General features: G+C 41.8%; 1 protein-coding gene across 1 annotated transcript in view; it reads right to left on the bottom strand.

Annotated features, from left to right (window-relative positions):
* Positions 1 to 338: 338 nt before the first annotated feature.
* The window catches only part of CAT (catalase), a 38,530-nt gene continuing 15,037 nt past the window's right edge, over positions 339 to 23,831 (bottom strand). The window contains exons 2-13 of the mRNA XM_032841052.1: positions 23,255 to 23,426; positions 22,073 to 22,183; positions 20,744 to 20,874; positions 20,246 to 20,350; positions 19,523 to 19,648; positions 16,570 to 16,761; positions 15,523 to 15,675; positions 11,853 to 11,991; positions 8,878 to 9,008; positions 2,928 to 3,035; positions 1,377 to 1,460; positions 339 to 1,051 (exon numbers count right to left, since the gene is read on the bottom strand). Coding sequence (XP_032696943.1) covers positions 986 to 1,051; positions 1,377 to 1,460; positions 2,928 to 3,035; positions 8,878 to 9,008; positions 11,853 to 11,991; positions 15,523 to 15,675; positions 16,570 to 16,761; positions 19,523 to 19,648; positions 20,246 to 20,350; positions 20,744 to 20,874; positions 22,073 to 22,183; positions 23,255 to 23,426 — 1,518 coding nt within the window. The 3' untranslated portion in view covers positions 339 to 985. The remainder of the gene's footprint in view (positions 1,052 to 1,376; positions 1,461 to 2,927; positions 3,036 to 8,877; positions 9,009 to 11,852; positions 11,992 to 15,522; positions 15,676 to 16,569; positions 16,762 to 19,522; positions 19,649 to 20,245; positions 20,351 to 20,743; positions 20,875 to 22,072; positions 22,184 to 23,254; positions 23,427 to 23,831) is intronic.

Raw genomic sequence — 23,831 nt, 5'->3', positions numbered from 1 at the left:
AACCATGATAGGCAAAGATGATAGGCAAGAAAAAAAGAAAGAAAAGAACCGGAGGTTCTTATTTTAAAAATTCATAAACAGATAAGGAAGTGAACTAATGGACAAGAGATTTAAGTAACTTTCAAAGTTGGAAAATTTGCTATATTCCCAGTAGGATGAAAAGTTCTGGTCCAGAGTGTCTTAGAAAACTGTGTCTAAAGGCTACTGGTTTAAAGAAATAATATAGTATCCCTGTAATATTGGTATTCTCAGTTTTAAGGGTAAGCATCTGAAAATACATGATATTCAGACTAAGAGTCCAAGTTATATATGGAGCCCAAAGAAATCAAACGCCATTCTTCTTATGCGCAGATTATTTTATTGTAAAATGTAGCAATTACAAATCAGTCTGTTGCAAAATCAATGCTATATGAGCATAGATGTAATTCCAAGTTCAGAAAAATCTGATCAGTTCCAGGCAGGAGTAAGCATTAAGCTATGATGTCAGTGAAATTATTTTCAAAAGACATCAATGCATTAAATGTGTTTTTCCTATACAGAACTGAGAAAAATGAAAACTACTGAGTAGATGATCTTTTCTTCTTATATAATTACAGCCATATTTTTATACAATAAGGCCATGAGATGATATGTAAACATACTAATTTCACCAATATTTTTTTCTCATCAAATAAAAACATATTTCTGCCAGAAACTGTCATTCTAGTCATTTTAAGTGAATAATCCAATCAACTGTCAAAAGCAAGTACGTTTTCTTTTTTACCATTATTAAGCCCTACCCTTATCCCCCCCCAGGGAAATAGCACTAAACGCCAATGCTACATTATTTGCGATAGAAACCTGGATTAGTATTTGAAAGACATGGCTTGCGATTGTGCACCTAGCCCAGGAGAATCTTCTATCTGGCAAAGAATGGGTAGGTGTGTGAACACCATGGTTTGCTTCTCAGATGGAGAGCAACTTGGGGCAGGCCCAGGGCCCCGACTCACAGGTTGGCTTTCTCCCGTGCCGCCAGGTGGGACCCATGCTGCATAAAGGTGTGAATCGCATTCTGTTTTAAAAGAACAAGACCAGCAGGTTAATTAACTCGCTCAGCAGCAGCAGCCTGGTGTTCATCTTGGCTTTAATTTGTGCTCACATGAAGATAATAACCATTGGGAATTGCATTTACCTACATGACCTTATGTGGTCCAGAGCTAAAGCAAAGAGGGTGTGCTGTGCAGGTGAGTTCTTTACTTGGCAAGGGAGTGTCTGAACAGCTTGGAAAATCTAACAGTTGTCCCTGAGAAGAATCATCACTAAGGAAACCAAACTTTCCAACCAAGTCTGATCCAGAACACCCTTCCTTTACCCCAGCCGGGCTGCTCTGGGCTCACCTTGGGTTTCTGAGCATTGTATTCATCCAAAAGAGCCTGGATGCGGGCCCCATAGTCAGGATGGACATCACTGAAGTTCTTGACCTAAAACCAAATGACAAAAAATGTAAACTGACCCTAGCCCCCTCTTAGGCTGGCCTCCGGCAACGCGTGGCACAGTGTTTACTCTGTAGGAGAGGAAGGCAGGCACAGCAATGCAGCGTATAACACCACAGAGTAAGACTGAGAGGATTTGGGGGAAACCCTGGCACAGACCGGCTGAGCAACCTTGGAGAAGTCATTCCTCTGAGCGTCAGTGTCCACTCCCCACAAAACGAGTGACATAATGAAACCCACCTCAGAGAACGAGGTGAGTGGCACTTGCTGCACATAAGGAGCCGGCCTCAGGGTGACTCTACAAGTCACAGTGATTTGTAGACCAAGACGGGCCCAGACACCGCCTGACTTTAAAGTGAGGTGTACAAAGACGGTGGCCCATGCTGGGCAACTCCACATACTTCAAGCAGGAGTTCCCAACCACAGGCTGATCCTGAGTGGACAGCAGGAAGGGGGCACTGTGAACCCCCAGGAAGCCTTACATTTTCAGCACAGGCAAGAGAAGAAGACCAAGGGTTCAAGCCCAGTTCTGCTGCTTACACACTGTCCCACTCGTTCTCATCAGTGAGATAAAACCCGCCCCCGCCTACCTCACAGAGCAAGCGTCCAGCTCTCGGCTGCTCGGCTGCAGAGGGAAACGTGTAAATAGTGTCTCCGCAGTTTAAAAGGTTATTTTCAGACACACACTTGTGAGAGACAGTTAAAGACACAGAACTTTGCCTACAGAGAAAGTGCCCAGCCTGCTGGTACTTGTCTCCAGGCCTTTGAACACATCCCAGAGAGCTGCCGGTCCAGCTGTCCCTTTGAACAGAGAAGCAGCGACCAAGACAGGCAACTGCAGGGTTGTCTCAACTTCTAAGAAGCTTACTCCTGTGGCAGGCCCCAAAAACTGCGAGCGGGAAGGCTCCACGACGCACAATGAGGTACCGTCAGAAATACCCTGGCCCCTCAGCTCAGGAGTTCAGCCTGAGCTGTGGCAGCGGCTCAGTGCTCCCCAGAGACAGTGCAAGTTTCCAGCTACTTCTGAAGGAGGATTAGGTGTCATGACACCGAGTGGTTAGATAGGCTTCGCAACACAAAAAAAAGCAATCCGTATTTCTTATCATCTAAAGTTGAAGCAAAATTGGGGCAGGACCCACATTTTTATATTGGACATGACTCTAGCACAGAACTTGGTGGCAGTCGATGAAGAGCGTAGGACAGAATTCACCCTGAATTCAACTCAATTATTACACACTGGACAACTGAAGGATGAGCGGTTATGCCACATTCCCTGGAGAAAAAAACATGCAGAGTAAAGAATTGGAGGTGGGCTGGGGATCAGTCCTAATTTTTTTTTTTAAGTCCAACTAGCTCAAGCAGAACAGAAGCGACATTCACTTAAGGGTTCTCTCACACAGCTGTGCTCTCTCCTCCGGCCAGCAGATGTCACCGGCCGGCTGAAGTATCACTCACCGCTTTCTTCTGGATGAAAAGCTGTGCATCCTTCAGGTGGTCCGCGATGTTCTTGCACAGGCGTTTCCTCTCCTCCTCATTCAGCACCTTCGTGTAGAACGTCCGCACCTGAGCAGGGAAAATGCGCAATGCGGTATATATATGTATATATATAGATTATATATATAAATAACCAGTCTGTTGTGAACAAAACTCACTCAATGTGCTGCCTTTGAAATGAAAAAATAACTTCTCATTGGTGTAATGAGAAAGTGTTTAGAACTGAAGGGTAAGCTATAATTCTAGCAAAAACTGTCATTTGTATGGAGATCCTCACATTTCGTTTTGTGGAACAGGGAGAATTCAGTTGACAACAGCTCTCATAACTGCTTCTTGGAGTCATGTCCTTTGTAGTCAGTGTTTTTAGATGTCTCTTACAAGCTGAAGACACAGTAGAGCCTACAATTAAGAATCCCACCACACCTTGCTACAGACACATCCAGAGCCGGCAAGCCGTCATCAAACGGAAACTTAGCATGATACAACCTTTGTTCAATTCATCCAGAACTATAGAGGAAGAAACCCTAATTCATTAATATATACCTTAGTTTCTCAGAAGCAATGCTTTCTTGGAGATGACACATGTTAATAGTGAAACTTTATACAATTAAGCTTGCCTCTAACATGAGTATCGATGGAGCTGCCTCTAACATGAGTATCAGTCGATTAAAATGAAAAATAGCAACTTAGAAGTAAGGTAGATGAGTCCTAAGGGCTTTGCTCACTTCTGAAATCAACCATTTCTAAGTAACAGCTATGATTTTTATTCTAACATATCATTCATTCATTTATTCAACCATATTTATTTATAAAGTTTCTATAACATACCAGGCACCATCCTATGTCCTATTCTACCAATGTTTATAAAGTCCAAAAATACCCAATTATCCAAAGTTTCAAATTCATACAATGTCAAAATGTTCATAGCTTTTCTAAGTGTGTTATCAAATATCAAGCCATAAAAACACTTTAAAAATTTGAACAAATTGGGGCACCTGTGTGGCTCAGTGGGTTGGACCTCTGCCTTCAGCTCAGGTCATGATCTCAGGGTCCTGGGATCGAGCCCCGCATCAGGCTCTCTGCTTGGCGGGGAGCCGGCTTCCCGCCCACCCCGGCCTGCCTCTCTGCCTACCTGTGGTCTCTGTCAAATAAATAAAATCTTTAAAAAAAATTTTTTTGATCAAATTTTACATTTGAAACCAAAGTTTAAAAAATCGAACTTTGGGGGTATCTGGGTGGCTGAGTCGGTTGGGCCTCTACCTTCGGCTCAGGTCATGATCTCAGCGTCCTGGGATCAAGTCCCGCATTGGACTCTCAGCTCGGTGGGGAGCCTGCTTCCCCCTCTCTCTATGCCTGCTGCTCTGCCTACTTGTGATCTCTCTGTGTCAAATAAATAAAATCTTAAAAAATAAAAATAAAAAAAATAAAAACATCAAACTTCGGACATGACCACAATCCAATCACAGTACTGCATTACGGGGATTTTCTCAGATCTGTCCCCCAATTCACTAATTCTCTCTTCATCTATATCTAACACACTGCTTAACCATCCACTGAGATACTTTAGTATGTTAAATTTTTATTTGAAAGATTGTACTTTTTGTTTCTAAAAACATCTATTTGGTTCCTTCTTAAATCTACTTATTTTTGTTTTCCCATATCTTATTTTTATCTTGTAGATCATATCCCATTCTCTATCTCCTTGAATACAGTATACATGCTTATTTTAAAGCCCTTTTAGATTATTCTATCATGTACATGATTCTTCCACCTATGGCACGTGCAATATCTCAGGGCACTGGATTTCCCTACTTGTACTGTAATTCTTCCCTGGGACTCATCTCCAACAGGAGTTATCTTCTGCAGAACCATCGCCTGAGTCCAAATTGTTAAGGGGTCTTGTGATTTTTTTCACCATTTCTGCAAAAGGGCCTAAAGGGTTCGCTGACTCATTGTTTCTCAGGCCAGGACTTCTAGGTGGTTCTAAGTGGAACAAGAGTGCAGAGACCTCACCTAAAAGGAGGAGAGTAGGAGGAAGGGATGCCCAATTTCTCAGGAAGTCTAGAGCCCACAGGCTGGCAAGCTGTAGCCTCAGTCTGGTGGGTAGTTTTCCCCATGGAGTGCCAGTTCCTGATTCTCATCATTATGTCACAGGTCAAGAGGCCAGTTCTAGCTCTCTGCAACACATGGAGTCTGCAGCCTAAACTCCAAGCCCCTTGGAGTCATAAAATCTTGATAAAGATGTAAATAAAGTCTGGTTACCCACCATGATATATATACCTTTGATGTTCATGCACTATTATGATTCCTTTTTCATTTCTAGAACCCAGAAATTTAATTTTGTTTGTTAGCTCAACTACTTTTCTTTTTATTTTTTAATCTAGCATGTCCATGTATGACAAATAGAGGTGTGGCCTCCTATGTTCCATCAGTCTATCATCAAACTAAAAGGAAATTGGTCCTGCAGTTTCAGTGGTGTGCTGGAGCCCACCTGCTTATGAGAGTGGATTATCTTTTTAAGAATTTTGTGAGTTGTTGGGGCACCTGGGTGGCTCAGTGGTTTAAAGCCTCTGCCTTGGGCTCAGGTCATGATCCCAGCGTCCTGGGATCGAGCCCCACATCCGGCTCTCTGCTAGGCAGGGAGCCTGCTTTCCTTCCTCTCTCTCTGTCTCCCTCTCTGCCTACTTGTGATCTCTCTCTCTGTCAAATAAATAAATAAAATCTTTAAGAAAAAAAAAAAAAAAGAATTTTGTGAGTTGTTAAAACACGGTTGTTATTAAAAACTCAATTATATGTTTATATATAATTTACATACTTACAGTTAAATTACATTATAAACAAAAATAATAAACCTTCAAAATGTATGCTTAATTAATACACTATTACCTATGTTCCTGAGATGATTTGTGTCTACTGTATTACTACGGTAGAAACAGAACAAAATAGTGTGATACTGAACCTCATGTCCCAATGCCACAGATGTAGTGACGCCATGTTCCTAGCTTGGAATCAGCTCTAGGGAATATTTTCACCAAGAAGATTGACAAACACTATAGGTTATCTGGGTGGCTCAGTTCGTTAAGCCACTGCCTTTAGCTCAGGTTATGATCTCAAGGGTTCTGGAACAGCGGCTCTGCCTGGCTCCCTGCTCAGCAAGGAGTCTGCTTCTACCTCTCCCTCTGTCCCTCCCCCTGCTTGTGCTCGCTCTCTCTCTCTCTCTCTCCCTCTCAGATAAATTAAATCTTAAAAAAAAAAAAAAAGGAAAATTGACAAACACTATAAACCAGGGCTTTGCCCCCTGTACACAAATGTTAATATTTATCAACACACCACTCAATAAAACCCACATAAAGTACTTGCTCTCCCAGAGATCTGGTTAATCTAGCTCCAAGAGAATAATAAAAAAGCACATGTACAAACACAAAAAGAAAGAGCGCCCCTCTCTCAGCAGGTGGACAACTCAGCCAGTGGCTGCAACAGAAATAGTATGGTCTCCTTACCCATCTGAGCCTGGCTTCCGCAGTCACACTGCTCGGGCAAAAGGCAGGCGGGACTTGGAAGTCGAACTGGGGAAGTCTCCAGGGAGCTCTGATCTGCACAGCCTTACACCTGGCTAGCAATCACCATCTGTACACACAGCTCAGCGGCTCAATGCAGAGGGGCATGGACTCCACACACTGGACAGCTGTTCAATTTCATTGACCCGATAAAGATTCTAAATGGTTTTATCAGCTGCAACACCTAACCATAGAACTTTGATAGCAGGACCAAATTCTTTTCAAAGGAAATGTGATATTTTTACTAGTATACGTAAATTGAGAGAATGATTTTTCTTCTTTCGTAAGCTTTTTAATTTAGGTGTTACAGCCCTACAGTAAAGGGCACCAACCCTAAGTGCAGGTTCAATGACTTCCCAGTGAACATACTACACAACCACCACCCAGATAAAGAAGGAACATCACTTACACCTCAGAAATCTCCCCACCAGAGTCCCTCCTCCCGGTCATTATCCCCCTTTCTCCAACTGTATCCCCAAATGCAATTCTTTTGACTTCTCATATTTTCAATGTGTTCTGGCAAATGTGCTTATCTAAGCTCTCGTTGAACATCTGCGTAACAGGAACAGTCTTGCACATGTCTTCCGGTGCTCACATGTCTACACTTCTATTGGGTTCCTACATAACAGTGTACTTTACCAGGGTCAAAAGACACACACTGTTTAGCTTGAATGGATACTGAGACACAGCTTCCCAAAACAGCTAAACTAATTTACACTCACAGGAAAGAGAGCGTTGTTTCTCGTTCTCTCAACACTTGGCGTGGCCAGTCCTAATTCTAGCCACTCTGGTGCCTAGGTAGTGCTATCTCTTTGTGGTTTCATTTCATACATCCCTGCTAACTATAGAGATAAACCACTTTTCTGTATGTTTTTCAGTCATTTGGATATTGTCTTCTGTGAAGTGCCTGTTCAAGTCTTTGCCCATCTTCTATTCCTTGGTCTTTTTCCTCACTGCTCTGTAGGAGTTCATTACATATTCTGGACATGGGTCATTAGTTAGATGAACTGCATATATGTTCTTTCACTCTGTAAGCCATATATTATCTAAATTAATTTTTGCAGAGTTAGTATTAGCTAGTTTAACACTAGAGCAGACCTCATGCAGGCAAAATTCTTTGAAAGGTAGGGACTGTAGTACAATATATTGGTATCATCCGCATCACTAAAAATAATGCAGTAACTACAAAAGGCTTTTAGAAGATGTTTCATTTCATCTAAATCTGGTTTACATCCTACTATGCACACATCCCTTTCAAATAAAGATGTCTTCATGGTGAATTAATTCATGTATTTAAATATCTTTTACTGAGAACCCACATTTATAAATTGAAAAAGTAGATACCAAGCTCTAGGACAATTAGACTTTTAAATCTCCTTTTTCTCTTGTGTGAGATCTAAGTTGTACTGGACACATTAATGAGGAGGCTCCTCTTTAAAGTGACAGGGTCTCTTTCAGTGCACCCACCGAGAGAACCTCACTCGGACAGCTATGGGTGATGAGAAAGAGGGTGGGCACTTGACCTGTGGCGGGTAGCCACAGGCTGGCCAAAGGTCAATGATGCAGCCTAGAGTGAAAACACCAGTCAAATCAATTCGACTCCCTCTCTCTAGAATCTGACACAGAAGTACTGAGAGAGAGAGAGACAGTGAAAAAGGGTCCCCCGAAAAAGTAATATATGGAAAAAGAAGCCATAGAGAAGAGTTAGGCCAAGGTCACAGCAAAGCCACAGCAATGTCAAAACAGAAGCTATGAGGAAGCGAGGAGGAAGTCAGGAGGACACGGTAAGAATAAGCAACTGGTACTGAAAAATAGAAGCCGACAGGTGGAGAGTAGTTCGGTCCCCTAAACAGTGCCGGTGACCAGTGCGCTCTCCAATGGACACAGCCACACTCTTGCTATGGAGGTTCCTAGTGCTACTGTGAATCCTGTTCTAGTCCCTTAAATCTGGGCTGTCCTGCCTGGCTTCTCAGAAGCGGTTTTACTTAAGCTTTATTTACACATTTCTTACCTTTCCATGCATCACTGCTTCCCCAGTGGCCCCACCTATAATCCCTTCAACAAAATTTGGGGGAACCGAAAGTCTCCGTACCTTATACTGAAAGAGCATAGAAACACAACACTTCAACTCCATCTAATAAAGGCACTGATTTATGATTAGAGATGTTTTCTGTGAATTCAATTTAAGACATATTAGACACCTTAAGAGGGGAAAATTGGGGCAGCCTGGGTGGCTTGATCAGTTAAGCGTCTGCCTCTGGATTTCGGCTCAGGTCATGATCTCAGGGTTGTGAGATCAAGCCCCACATCGGGCTCTGTGCTCAGCGTGGAGTCGGCTTGCGATTCTCTCTTACCTGAGTGACGTTATCTTCGTTGGCACTGTTGAAGCGCTGCACGTCTGGAGAGCACTGGCTGCTATGCTCCAGGGCAGAAGGCTGCTGCTCCGGAGCACTAAAGCTATTGGGGTAGTAATTCGGAGCACCACCTTCAAAAGAAAACCATACAGATTCCTTGGGGAGGTGAAGAATGAGGTAAGTCTACAAGCAGTCAATGTAGTAAGATATAATTCAAGTGGCGATCACATCTACACATACGTCCCGACACATATGCATGTGTTTACACACACAATCCATATGCATGTACAAGCCATTTTAACATCTCCTGTTTAGCCATAGGCAGGACTCAGATTCCTAGAGAATAATGCCACCTTCCAAATGCTCTCATGGGCAGTCCCACTCTGAGTTCTAATGAAGAGATCTTAAGTCTTCTTGAACACTTCAAGTGAAAGATCGGATCTTGAAAATCTTCCGCTGCTTACTGGTACAAATACATTTATACACGTTTCATTTGGCCCCCACAGAAGATGAGACCCAAAGATACATTTCAAATCTGAGCATTTCATTTGGGATTGGGCTCAATTCAAACACTGAATCAAAGAATCTTGGGAAGCAACTGAAAGTTCTAGCTCTGCTCCTTCTGTATACAGACACAGATAAACCGAGCCCTGAGATGCTAACTGCCTGGGCACAGTCATGTGGTGGTTAGTGCTAGAGCTGGGATCTGGGATCTGTCTGCTCTCTTCCATCCCAGCACAGACTACACTCCCATTACAGAGCTCTATTTCACTATTTCTTCAAGGTTATTAAGATTCTCAGAATATCTTTCTTTTATTGACTATGACTTTATTCAATTCTAGCTTTACTTTCACTTCCTTCCACAAGTAAATAAAAAAGGACTTTAGTCCTTTAGTTTGATATTTCTAGTATGGCAGCACTCATTTATCTGGACTTCTAGAAGAAGTAATGACAAATGCAATCAAAACATATTTTCTGACTTCTGGAATAAATTAAAAGGGCTTTTTTTTTTTTTTTCTTTTCATTCTGGCATATTTATCTTCCTAACTGCTTCAGCTGATGTTGGCTGAAGCTTGAATTGCCTGAGCACATGCTGCCTAAGCAGGAGTGGCCTAGAAACCTCTTGAGTGTTTTGAACAAACCAGTCTGAGGTTGGAATTTTAACCAGCTCACTGCCAGGACAGATTATGCAGAGTGGATAATCAAGGTGTCTACAGATCACACCCATCAAGGCATCAAGGGCATGTAGGAAGAAGGAAGGCCCCATACTATTACGGGGCCCAATCATTAGCCCTGGAGATTTATTCCAGGTCAGCGTTATCCATCTGTAAGGCAAAGTGCACCAACAACCAGCCACCACAATGGTCTCCCGCACTAAGAATTAGCTTTTTGAAATGTGCCAATTTGAGTAATTTTAAATTCTACCTCCAAATGAGTTCGGACCTTTCCTCAAAGTGGGAGTTGTCTTCAAGTCACTGACTACTGGGAACAATTAAGCTCTGTCATTAAACTTCAAGAGCACAACCCAAATGCCTGGCTTTTAAAAGTAGGCAAAGGGTGTGTCAAAATGTGTCTCTGAATAGTTTTCTCACACATAGGCCACCATAATGGTGAACAAGAAGGATAAACGTGAAGCAAGTACTTATTAATGAAGTTCCAGAATGTACATGAACCTCTCCAATACAGCAAGTCTCGGGAATGAAAGGACTGCTGAATACGAAAGGAAGAAATCACTTTAGAAGAAAAACGCGGAAGACCAACACAGGAAATATCAGTTACTTTGGGCAACAGCACATCCCCTGAGCTCTGCAAACCTCAGGGAGAAGTACTACAAATTCCTGATGTAATCAGTTAGTGAGCAAGTAAACTCCTTAAACACATAGAAAAGGCTTAGTCAAATGGTAACAAATGCAAGGCACAAAATCATATAAACAAAATAATCTTAAGTCTAAAAAACTGACCCAGAGAAAACTGGCAGGAAATAAAGCAAAATGCAACAGTTATGGCCTCTGAGTGTTGGGGCTGTAAGTGGGTTTATTCTCCCCTTCTCTTCTCCAAATTTTCTCTAGGGCACAATGTATTATTTGTAGAGAAAAGCAAACATTGTTTGAATATAGACATCTATGGCTATAAATATAAATCATTAGTACATTTTCTGAAGGGATCACTGTAATCAGGCTATTACTAAAACAAATGCCCTAAATGGGGGGGAGGGGGAGAAAATTAAGATCGATATTAAACTAGAGAGCATTAAAAGGAAAATACATTAATCAAACATTCTCTAATTAGAACAAGTAATAAAAAATAGAGGCTGTTTGTCCATGGGCACCAAAAAGAGTAGTTAAAAGAAAAAAAATCATAAATTTTATGAATGAGCTCCAAAGAACCAAATACAGTAGCATCTCATCTCACCAGTTGATTTACATGAATTCAACTATATTCACTTTAAAAAAAAAAAAAAAAGTGAGCGAGAATTCCTTGATTTGCTCTGTCTCCTTTATTCTAACCTGCCCCATGCCCTCGAAACCCCACCTACGTTTCTTCCTCCTTGGCCCCAGCCAATTACAACGGAAAACAAGAAACAGGAACTCTTGCCTTTGCACTTCCAAAAGTCTTAAGTCCTAGTGATCCAAGAGTGATAAGGAACTGTCCACTTTGTGAAAAGTCTTTGAAACCTAACCCCTCAGCTGAATGCTACTCTTCAACAGCCATGAAAGATCTTTCTCCCACCTTCTGTGATCTGATGGACAGCAAGGAAAATCTGAGATGGGAACTCTCAATTAAACATATCAAACAGGTAAAAATTAGAGAGTCTTCAGGCAGTTTAAACCATCCTTGCTTCATGGAGCAGAAGGTCCCCTTGGTCGTCTTCGCAGAGGAGGAGCCCGAAGACCATGGGCCTGGCAGGGCCTCCCCCACCCTCCGCTCAGCCGCACCCTTGGGCTCCCCCCGTCTCCCAGACATCTGAGGCCTACCCTGATTGTCGAGCATGCACATGGGGCCGTCACGCTGGTAGTTGGCCACTCGAGCACGGAAAGGACAGTTCACAGGTATCTGAAGATAGTTGGGTCCCAGGCGGTGGCGGTGAGTATCAGGATAGGCAAAAAGGCGGCCCTACAGTTACAAATGAAACAGGCGCTGACTGTGTGTGGTCACACACACAACAGAATGGTCTGCACACTTGCTTCTCAAACTTCAAGCACGAAGCACTCTCTAGAGCGTTACCACCAAACCCTGCCGAGCCCCCCAAAAGAGCAAAGTTTCGATCTCATGAGTTCTCCCAAACTGAACAGTCCTTAATCTTCCCCGTCATGCAGCCAAACAGCCATGAATCTTCACACCTGTTCCAGAAGAGAACTCTTTTTTTTCTCCTCAAATAACAAATTAGTGCCCTGCCTTATATTATTTCCCACTCTCAAGGATGTATCATATTGTAAAATACATTTGCTAGCACCCCACTGATTGGAATCCATGTCCTTTCCACGGTGATCTGGCTTACCACTTTGGGTAACACTTTAAAGTTTAATAACATGATCTTGTTGAAAGGTAATAGAGAACATTGTTCATGACCTTACAGCCACTGTCACCCTCAGATGCTCTTTAGTTCCCATCAGAGTGATTTCAAAGTCCCCCTAGCTGACTGTCCACTTTCAGCCCCTCTTCTACCCTCACTGTCCTACATGTTCCTACCAAAGGCATCGGCCTCAGCCCCACACAGATTACATGACTTACCTACTCAAAAAACCTCAAACGTTTCCTCACTGGTCACCGAATGGCTAAGTAAGCACAGCAGTCCTTCCGTGCTGTACGTATGGTTTCTCACATCCTCCCTGGCGTCAGAACTTACAGCTAACTGACGTATGTTCTAAAACAACTGAGCCAGGGACTGATATCTTGACCACACCTACTAAATAAAGCCCTTTCACTTTCTAAACACACTTAAAAAAAAAAAAAAAACAAGACAGCACATAAATTTAAAATATGTTTGCCATAGCCAAGTTAATACTGACAGAAATTACAGGATTCATTCATATAATTCAATTCACTAATAGAATTGCATGATTTCAGTTTATCATCTTTTCTCAGGACCCTCTTCCCAACAGTTTCAAATGAAATGTCTCATACGCTTGGTTTTTGTTGTTGCAGAGAACATGGATATGATCTGTGGTCCTTTGCCCTGGGCCGAGGCCTCCACCCAATGCTTCTCAGGTCTTCTAACTGTATGATTGTTAACTGTCTCCATGTCTCACTGTGGCCCCAGAGAGCCATGGTGACCTGGATCATGAAGAGAATTTGGATAGTATTTGTTCTTCAACCTATTCCCTCAATACCAAGGTTATGCAGGCTTAGCTCTACCCATGACAAGTTCATGCCTTGGCAAATCCCAGTAACCTCCTTCAGGTTCAGCTCCCTTCCAACCCCAAGGCAGGGAAAGTTGGATGCCCGGGGTCCCAGGGCTTGGCCTCCTTTACTCCTTTCATACAAGCACTCCTTCCTGTGCTCTGTGAGCTGCTTGGCTCCCCTTCTCTATTCCCTGACCTCCAGTTCACCAACTGGACTGATTCTACTTGATATGCACACATCACATTTCTCAAAACCGAAAGGGACAATCGTACAAACTTCTACTCAAGCACTAAAGTCCCCTCTGACTGATGCTCAATGTACCCAATCTTACTTCTTCCACTCTAGGAAAAAGTGACTGTTTACAGTTGAAATACACCCAACATGGTCCGCCTATACTCAGGCCTCTCTCCTGCCCTATTTTATCTCTGCTGAAAACTGAAATCCTAACCATTCTTTAAAAGCCATCTCAAGGGGTGCCTGCGTGGCTCAGTCAGTTGGGCATCTGCCTTCGGCTCAGGTCATAGTCCCAGAGTCCTGGGATCAAGCCCCACATCGGGCTTCCTGCTCAGCAGGGAGTCTGCTTCTCCTTCTCCCACTTGCCCTGCTCGTGCTCCCTCTCTCTCACTCTCTCAAATAAATAAATAAAATCTTTAAATAAATAAATAAAAGCCATTTCAAATGCTACCTCATTCTTGAAACTTTGTCGTCATCCTCCTAACAGACAAGATTTCTCCTAACTCACATGACATTCTGCTTTATATTATAGTTATCTTATGTTTTTATATGTTATCGCAGCCACAGCAGTCTATCATATGCAGAGAGGTATTCAATTTCTTTTAGTTAAGGGGCGCCTGTGTGGCTCAGTTAAGCATCCAACTCTTGATTCTGGCTCAGGTCATGATCTCAAGGTTGTGAAATCGAGCCCCACATCAGGCTCCACACTGGGAAATGGAGCCTGCTGAAGATTCTCGCTCCCTCACCCTCTGCCCCTTCCCCTCACATGTGGGCCATCTCATTCTCTCTCTCTCTCTCTCTCAAATAAATAAATAAATATAAATAAACGTGTGTGTGTGTGTATGTGTGTATGTGTGTATGTGTATATATATATGTGTGTGTGTGTGTGTGAGATACAGATCTGTATGTTAGTTAAACTGAACTGAAAGCTAATGAGAAGCTTATTTTCTATAAAAACCTTAGATGTTCCTAATGTCAAAGCAGAAAAATTACTATTAAAAAAAAATAATACTGTGAAGTTTGTAAGCCTGACGATTCACAGGCCTATACCCCTGAGGCTAATAATACATTTTATGTTAATAAAAATTTTTTAAAAAATAATAATAATAACGGAGGGGCACCTGGGTGGCTCAGGTTGGTTAGTCAACAGTCTTCGGCTCAGGTCATGATCCCAGGGTCCTGGGATCCAGCCCCACGTCCAGCTCCCTGCTTAGCAGGGAGCCTGTTTCTCCCTCTGCCTGCCACTCCCCCTGCTTGTGTGCTCTCTCTGTCAGATAAATAAAAACAAAATCTTAAAAAAACAATGGAATCTTAGCTTGTCTCCATGGAGAGTGACACCTGAACCAGAGTCAGATGCTTACATAAGAAGTAGCCATCAACCACTGTGGCCTGATCTTGGGTAATAATCCTTCACCTCTGCTTCATGGTCAGAGTCCAAAAACACAAGAGATTGATTTACTCAATAATTATTAAGCCAATTATTTTCCTACTGATTTCTGGTCCAAAAAAAAGTATTTTTCACTCTTTCTACTCTTGAAAGAGCCTAGTGGAGAATAATGAAAAAAGAGTGAAGGCGTAGAAACATGACTGAGACAAACAGCTAAATTAACCCACTGCCTTCAATCACTGGTGACATATGTTCAGTTCATAAAAACCATCTCCAGTCTCTTTTTACAGATGGAAAATTTCAAGCATCACCATGGGAGAGGAAATGAATCGAGTTATACTGACCAATTAACGATATTTCCTCCCATCAATAATAGACTGAACGAAGAGTGCTTCACTCTACAAATATCTGAGGCATTTCTCTTCTTTTAAATTAAAAGACTAAATATCAAAGTCTTAGCATACTATGAAATTTGCTTTATACTGTAATACTGTAACATCAGGATGCTTCCATCAGACTCACAGGAACTAAGGACCCAGATTAATTAACATTTAAGTGATGTTCTAGTTAATTCTTCATATATAGGTCATGCCAAATTAGAGCATGTGTATGTGCGTGCGCACACGCATATGCACACGCCTGCACGCCTGTCTCAGAAGATATCACTCCACCAAGCTTACCTGAAGCATTTTGTCAGGGCTGGGCTCAATGCCAGGTGGCATGTTGCTTGGGTCAAATGCCAACTGTTCAACCTCAGCAAAGTAATTAACTGGATTCCGGTTTAAGACCAGTTTACCAACTGGGATAAGAGGATAGTCCTGGTGAGGCCAAATCTAAAAATAAATGTCATATTCACAATTACCAAACAACCAACTAAAAGAAATTAACGTACTTATTAAAAATACCAGTTTTCGAGGTGCCTGGGTGGCTCAAGTTGGTTAAGCATCTGCCTTTGGCTCAGGTCATGCTCCCGGGATCCTGGGATTGAGCCCCACATCAAGCTCCCTGCTCAGCAGGGAGTCAACTTCTCCCTCTCTCTCTGTCCTTAACCTCACCCGCCTTATGCGCACTTGCTTGCTCACTCTCAAATAAATAAATAAACTCTTAACAACAACAAAAAAAAAACCAGCTTTCTAATATAATGAAGCCAACAATAATAAGTGAAAATAATTTTTTAATCCAGTAAAGTGAAAAGAACTTCAGGTGAGTGCACTGGTTACATCTTTCACAACTGTAAACAGTAAACAAGGACATCTTCCCCAGGCAAAAGGACATCAGCTTTTCCAGCTCTGTTCCCTGCTGATAATGAGAGATCAATCCACTTTGAGGAACTCAACGAACTCAGCAAAAAGGAATTAGAAGTGAGATGCACAGGCCAGGAAACTGCAAAGTGGCTGCACTGTATTTCGTACATAACTTCTCTATCATTACAAATACTTGACTGGAATTTGTAAAATTAGGTACAAAGAGACTTAAAAAAGAAAACAATTGAGGGGCGTCTGGGTGGCTTAGTGGGTTAAGCCTCTGCCTTCATCTCAGGTCATGATCTCAGGGTCCTGGGATCGAGCCCCACATCAGGCTCTCCGCTCAGCAAGGAGCCTGCTTCCCCCTCTCTCTCTGCCTGCCTTTCTGCCTACTTGTGATCTCTCTCTCTCTGTCAAATAAATAAATACAATATTTTTTTTAAAAAGAAAGAAAGAAAACAATTTAGTTGTTAACATACTCACCTTGGTAAGATCAAATGGATTAAATGGAAAGGTTTCTGCCTGATTAAAAGTCATGACCTGGATGTAAAATGTCCAGGAGGGGTAGTTGCCCGTGGCAATGGCATTGAAAAGATCCCGCAGGCTGTAGTCAGGATCTTCCTGAGAAAGTCTTGCAGCGTCTTCGACAGAAAGGTTTTTGATGCCCTGGTCAGTCTACAGAATGAGAGAAAGCAGCTCAAACTGAAATGTCCTGGCAAACTTATGGAACTTTCATCAGTTATGCACTGAAGGATGATGAGGAACACAACTCAGACTGGATTTCCCTTGTTCAAATCTGATACAAATGGGAATTCACCAATAAGAAATTTCATTTGGTTATCCTGATTCTTTTAAATGCCCAGGGAATCTGTATATACATTTCACATTTAAAATTAGTCCTATCTTTCCCTCTCTATATCCCGTATCATTTGAATTTTTTTAACTATTAACATTTAATTTATTTTCAATTTCTCACCCACATAAAGAATGTTGTACTACTGTCTTCAGAAAAGCCAAGAAATTTTTGGCATAAAATACACATAACATAAAATGTACCACTTTAACCATTTTAAAGTGTCCAGTTCAGTGGATTTTTTTAGTATATATCTCAAAATATGGTGGCCGGGTCACATAGTAATTCTACATTTAATTTCTTGAGGAATTTCAAAACTGTTTTCCAGAGTGGTTATTTGAATTTTTACACTCATGTTACTTTTCAAATCAGAAAAAAATAAAATAAAATAAAATAATATTTTTAAAATAAGCAAATATTTTGCATGAAGTAATTTTTGAATTCCTGTTTTGTAATAGCTGAGATCAATTATTGAGATTGTGCTAGCCAGCATCCCTCCACCCCTACTCTCTTCCTTTTATTTTTTTCTGAAATCACAGGATCATAGTTCACAGAGCTGAAACGAACTTCAGTAGAGCCACTCTGAACCAGTTCTCTACCTACAAGCAGGCAAAATTAGTATTCTGACTTCCCAAGCAAGCCTTGAAGAGCCAACTAACTTAGTCACTTTCACCAACGCTCCTACTATCACACCATACTGCCTTTTCAACAGATTCTCTCCTGTATCTTATTCTGAAAGATCCCCACAAGCCAAGCATGGAAAGATTTCCTCAGCAAAGTCAACTCTGAATCTCTACCACAGAAATCTCGAGTCTCTAGCTGGCAGCAAGATTTGAACCCTTCTTTCCACAAGACCAGAAGCACAGTCACCTTCCAGATTTAAAAATGGAGGTCCCCATCTGCAGATCATCCAGAGAGCTAATACATTAAATTGAGCAACAATATTGCAATACCTTTCTGATTTTAACTGAATCCCTTGGGCTTAGAAAAGACTAGTCATAGGTCAGAATAATCCAGATTGAAATATCCAAGTAGGTCTTGGGGTACCCCAGGGCCCTCTGCTCAACAGGCCCATAAGCAATCCAATCCTTCCAAGGTCATGGAGAGGTACTACTATTATCCCAGTTTCACAATGACAAAGCTAGAGCACAGAGACCTTTTAATAATATGACCAGGTCAGAGTTACCTAGAAAAGGGAAGATCTGAATTCACAACTGGTCTGCCTGAGAAGCTACCACCACACAGGTGCCCCAGACACAGTCATTTAGCCCTTGCTCTCAATGACACAACACTGCTCCCTTTGGCAGCTACAAGCCAGTGGGACAACTGTTGCTTAAAACTGTCCACTGCCAAAGCTTATATATCCAAGTTATAAGTATAAAGAAGGGAGACAGTTTTCCTGTTTGATATATCTACATAAGTTGTCCAGAAAAAGATTAAGACAAGACAGAAGGAAACAGGTCTTGGGATAGATACCATTAAGGAGACTATATTTGTCCCAAGTCCACTACTGTTCTGTGCTTATTTTAGCAGTAGTATTTGGAAACATGTTCTTAGGCAACCAGATACTTTTTAAAATACCTTCTAGAGTTCTCTGAGACTACTACTTATTGTAACAAATGCCAAGATCATTATGAAAGAGCTCTTTAAAACACTTCAATTAATTAAAATGTTCTCAAAGCTTCCCCCAAAGGTAACTTATTTGATATGATTATATGAAAGGAAATGAAAAAAAAAAGATTTTTATTATTTTACATTTGTAACTGATTTTACTTTTTTTTGCCCTGTTCATAATACACCCTCAATAAATGCTAAATAAATGGATGGATAAGTTAAAAAAAAGTTAGGAGAAATGTTTCTGGAAAGATAGCATCAGACTGAAAGTGATGGTGAGGTTGATACTAGAGAAAGGAAGTCCCCATTTCTGCCATAGTCCCCTCTTGGACCACAGAAGACGTCTATGTTCAGCACAATGACTCAGGGCTAGGAAACACAAAGCACAGAAATCTCGAGTCTCTCTAGCTAGCAGCAAGATTTGCTTTACTCTGCTAAGGCTTGATTCTAAACTCCAACAAAGAAGTCTACAAAGCTAGGCTAAACCTGGTAGAAAGCTTCCACATAGCCTGGAGGCCTATACTATCTCCTCTCATTTGAGGAGCCAAAACCATAGGTCTTCCCTCTTCAGGGAGAGTGGATATTCACCTGCCAGCACCAGAACATTAAGTCAGAGAACCAGCATTAAATGAGCATTTTCCCAAATATTTACACATTGCTCCCGGGGTCCTGAAGGAGAAAAAAGCTTAACCATTGGTAGTAGCTGTGTACTCCTATCCTCCGGCCACATAGAAAGAGGAGACCAAAGAGAGCCCACCCAGTTCCCTTAACTGGGCAGCGGGCATCTGTTCACTTGGGCAGAGCCAACATTGGAGTCCTGGTCCACGTCACCTGGACCAGTACCTCTCGGTCTTCAGAGTGGAGGTAAGGGAAAGGCAAGAAGGGGCCTTGTTCTTCGCCCAATCCTCAGGAATAAAGAAACATGGGTGGTAGAAGCCTTGTACCGTCTCCCCCAAAGGCAACATGTACCTTATAATGGAATTTGCAATAAACTGCCTCTCCCTTCGCATTGATCAGCTTAAAAGTATGCGATCCATATCCGTTCATGTGCCTGTGTCCATCTGGAATCCCTCGATCACTGAACAAGAAGGAAACCTAAAGGAACAGGAAAATAAAGCCTAACATTTCTCAGTTTCAATCAAAACATGCTAGAATTTTTTAAAGATATTCCTAAGTTTTCCAAGAATCTCTTGATGCCATGGAACTCACTAAGCAAGTTCCCATAGAAAAGGTTATCATTAGAATCATTTACACAAAATAACAAGAATTTTAAGGCAGAATGACATGTAAATCATTAACCTCATGGCTCAGAATTCAGTGAAGACAAAGAAAAACAAATCTGAAAAAGTAGCCTAACTTATTATTCAAAATCTGTTTTCACAGTAAATATGTTTGGTAACACTATTCCCTTCTTTCACTACTATAAGAGCTTTACTTCGTACTAGAGACTTTAATCCTTAATATTGCTAAGTATCAACTGATAATGTTTCTAGCATCACTTAAGGTCTATGAACGGAGGAAGATTAACAAAATCAGTCATCATAAAACTCTTCGGGGCCAAGAAATCTGAGAAAGCCTCCCAAAGAGAAAGTCAGAAATCAAGTCCAATGAGAGAGCCAACACTGGAGAACCACATGATGAGGCACAGTTCAGGTGAAACATTACAACAGAGTGAAAAAGAAGAGTTCCCACCTGATGCAGAGACTCGGGGCGCAGGCTCCAGAAGTCCCAGACCATGTCGGGATCCTTCAGGTGTGTTTGAGGGTTTCTCTTTTGACTATGGATAAAGGACGGAAACTAAACAGAAAAAGAGAAAAAAGTCCCAAAACTAAGTTTATAGGAATTATGTGTCTTACATTATACATTGCCTCTTGGCTAGGTCTACAGATTGTAACTCAGAACAAGATAATCCTAGAACTTTACACTGCCAAACCCTAAAATGAAATTTACCCTCTACATGTTTCCATGGCAAAGTGCCTCTTTGTGTTAATCTTCCAGGCTCTACAAAGAAAACTGGACTATTCCCATGAAGTCAGTAAATCTTGAAATGCCAAACTGAAGACCAATCCAGCTGACCCAAATTATCTTCCTGCTTTTCTTGGGGCTTCTCTTTAAATGCCAGTCAATACAGAGTGTTTGAAATCAATTTAAATTAAACATTTGTGGAGTGCAATATACTTTATCACCTACCAATAGGGCATCCCTGATGAAGAAAATGGGGGTGTTATTTCCAACAAGATCCCAATTACCATCCTCTGTGTAAAATTTCACAGCAAACCCACGAGGGTCCCGAACTGTGTCCGCTGAGCCTGACTCTCCAGCTAGAAAATTCAAAGGGGAAAATGAAGGATAAGCCAGGGTACTTGCCATCAAAGAAACCTAAAGTCATGAAGAAATGCTGGGATCTCCCCTCTCCAATCTACTTCTAAAAAGGGAAATCAGGGGCGCCTGGGTGGCTCAGTGGGTTAAGCCTCTGCCCTCGGCTCAGGTCATGATCTCAGGGTCCTGGGATCCAGCCCCGCATCAGGCTCTCTGCTCGGCGGGGAGCCTGCTTGTCCCCCTCTCTCTCTGCCTGCCTCTCTGCCTACTTATGATCTCTCTCTGTCAAATAAATAAATAAAATCTTAAAAAAATAATAAATAAATAAATAAAAATAAAAAAATAAAAAGGGAAATCATGTAGTTAAGTGCCTGGGTTATTATTTCTACCACCTACTAGCTAATCCGAGTCTACCAATTAAACAAAACAATTCATTGAAAGTGATAGAAGAGTACATAACTGTAAAAGCTAAAAGGATTATCCATTTAACATTAGATAGCCTTGTTTAAAAGGTAATTAAAATTTAAATGAAAAAAAAGAAAATACTTATACAGATTAAGATAGCAAACAAGGAGAATCAGCGAGTAGCGGAAATTGTGAGGTTAAGGTTAAGAAAATGAGTGAAAATATAGATTCTTATTCTTAATGTCATTTACTTTTGAATCCACAGTATTTTAAAAATGCACAGACTGAAGAGAAACAGCGTTAATCGTGCATTGTGGGGTGTTGAGAGGTAGCATGATAGATCTAACTCATACTAGCACTTCTGAAATAGAATTAACCCCACCTTGCAAAGTAGATCTACAGATGAGATTATAGCTAATGTCTGTAAAGCACTTAACCAAGGATGGCACAGAGTTAATTCCTGATAAAGGGCAGATATTGCGGTTGCTGAGTAAGTGCCCCACTCCACGTTTCCATCTGAGGCAACCACTTGTAGGAAAGTTCTTTCCAAATGTCACAGAATTGCAGTGCTGGCCTGTGCCTGGTGTGATTTCCTAAGACCTCAAACAAATAGAATTTAAAGGAACTTTCGGCATGTCTCAGAATTTCTTTTTCTACTGTAAAACCTGGCTATCATTTGGAGAAGTGTTTTTTCTATCTTCTAATATGCTTTCCTTGCAATGTAGTTATAAATGCCCTAAAGAAGGTACACGGTTGAGTCATCGCAATGCCAGTCACGCAGACAGACAGACTTACCCACAGTGGAGAATCGAACAGCAATGGGAGTCCTCTTTCCAATATGCTCAAACACCTTCGCTTTGGAGTATCTGGTAATGTCATGAGTGACCTCAAAGTAGCCAAAAGCCCCTAATGAGAAAGACACAGAAATCCTCATCATGAGACCATTGCAGACTACTCAAAAGGCCCTCATTGGGCATCTGGGAGACGAGAAATGGATGGTGCAGCACTGGCCTTCTGGGAGCTTCCAAGATGACTGGAGAAAGGAGAGAGAGATGTCCAAACACAAAATGATGGGGGCAAAATGCAAAGCCCTCAGTGCTACACTGAGTGCTATGCAGCTAGAACCAAGAGGAAGGAGAGATGAGTGGGGCTAGAAGTAGTAGGTCAAGGCTGGCCCAAGGACACAGGGCCTGAGGTGGTCTGGAATCACAGGGAGGAGCCAGGAGGGAAAGAGAAGAACAGGGGGAAGAAAAGAAATCACAGGGAATGAAAAAATCAATAAAACACTCAGGAAGACACCACAGGCCAAACTACAAACTGAACAGCATACCAAAGCCTTGATAGAAAAGCCACACAGAAAAAGCTGGAGAAGATGGAAAGTAAAAATAAAGAAACTAGAAAGTTCTAACTGGGAGTCAGAGCAAGGAGCTAGGAGACAAACGTGTTCTTTCTATCAAGCTTTCTTGTCCAACTGAGTTTTCAGCTTTCTTTCAAACACTACCCTATGTTGCGTTTCTGCAATAAAAACAAGATAAAAAGTTTTACACAACTTTTGGACAAAAAAGGAAAAATCACCACAAACCCACCCCCTAACACAACTATCCTCAACTTTGCACCGTTCACTCCAGTATGTATCCCATCAGTGCACCATCTAAATCTAGCTATGATTTCAGCATGCCGTGTCTGCATTTTCATATTTTTATTTCTTCACAAAAGTGCACAAGGAAAAAAAAAGTGCACGAGGGAAGAAAAGGAAGATCACTTTCGTTTTTACTAAAATATTTAATATCTCATGTTCAATTGGGAGAAATAATCATTTAATTACGAGTTCCTCTCCCAATGGACATTTTTTTTCCCCTTTCTCCCAGGAATGGAGATTTGCTACTTCTATTAAAGGAGCTCCAACCCTGTGAGAAGGACTTTTTAACCCAGGTGTTGTGCAACAATCCTTTCACGACAAATAAACATGGCTCTCACCTGCTCCTTTGGCGTGCACGACTCTCTCAGGGATTCTCTCCCGGTCAAAGTGAGCCATTTCATCGGTGAACACCACATCCTGAACGAGAAGGGGACCCCGGGGCCCTGATGTCATAACATTGAGTTTGTCTCCGACTGGATTACCGGCACCGGTGGTCAGGACATCGGGTTTCTAAGTGAGTAAACAGAAAAGGACAAAGAGAGCAGAAGAGTTGGTACCCATTAATCAACCCATTATTCACACTGTCAGAGGGCACACTGTTTCCCAATTTTTAGACCTTCTGCTCAAAGTCTTTTTAATTTTCCTGGGTCCGAAATGCTGAAATGCTGCAAGATATGCCACTGCCTGAAGTTCAGAGTCGGGTCTCGGAAATCCTTGAAAAATCTCAACACCAATCTGTTTGGCAATCTTCTCTGAAGAGCAGAAAGAGGGCTAAGTAAGCTGCCAGCCCTCAGCCCCTGCTCTTGACAAAGCCCCCGAGCTCCACACATGAAAGCCCCGGAGAGGAAGCTCCCCACACGGAATGTCTGAGCTGATTGTGAGAAGACGGTCTCTGGAGGAGCCATGCTGGTCATC

This window comes from Lontra canadensis, unplaced genomic scaffold (assembly GCF_010015895.1).
Source record: "Lontra canadensis isolate GAN:19392208 unplaced genomic scaffold, GSC_riverotter_1.0 scaffold118, whole genome shotgun sequence".
In the NCBI taxonomy this organism is placed as follows: domain Eukaryota; kingdom Metazoa; phylum Chordata; class Mammalia; order Carnivora; family Mustelidae; genus Lontra; species Lontra canadensis.
The sequence above is the reverse complement of the archived record's forward strand: the minus strand, read 5'-3'. Positions and strand labels throughout refer to the sequence as shown.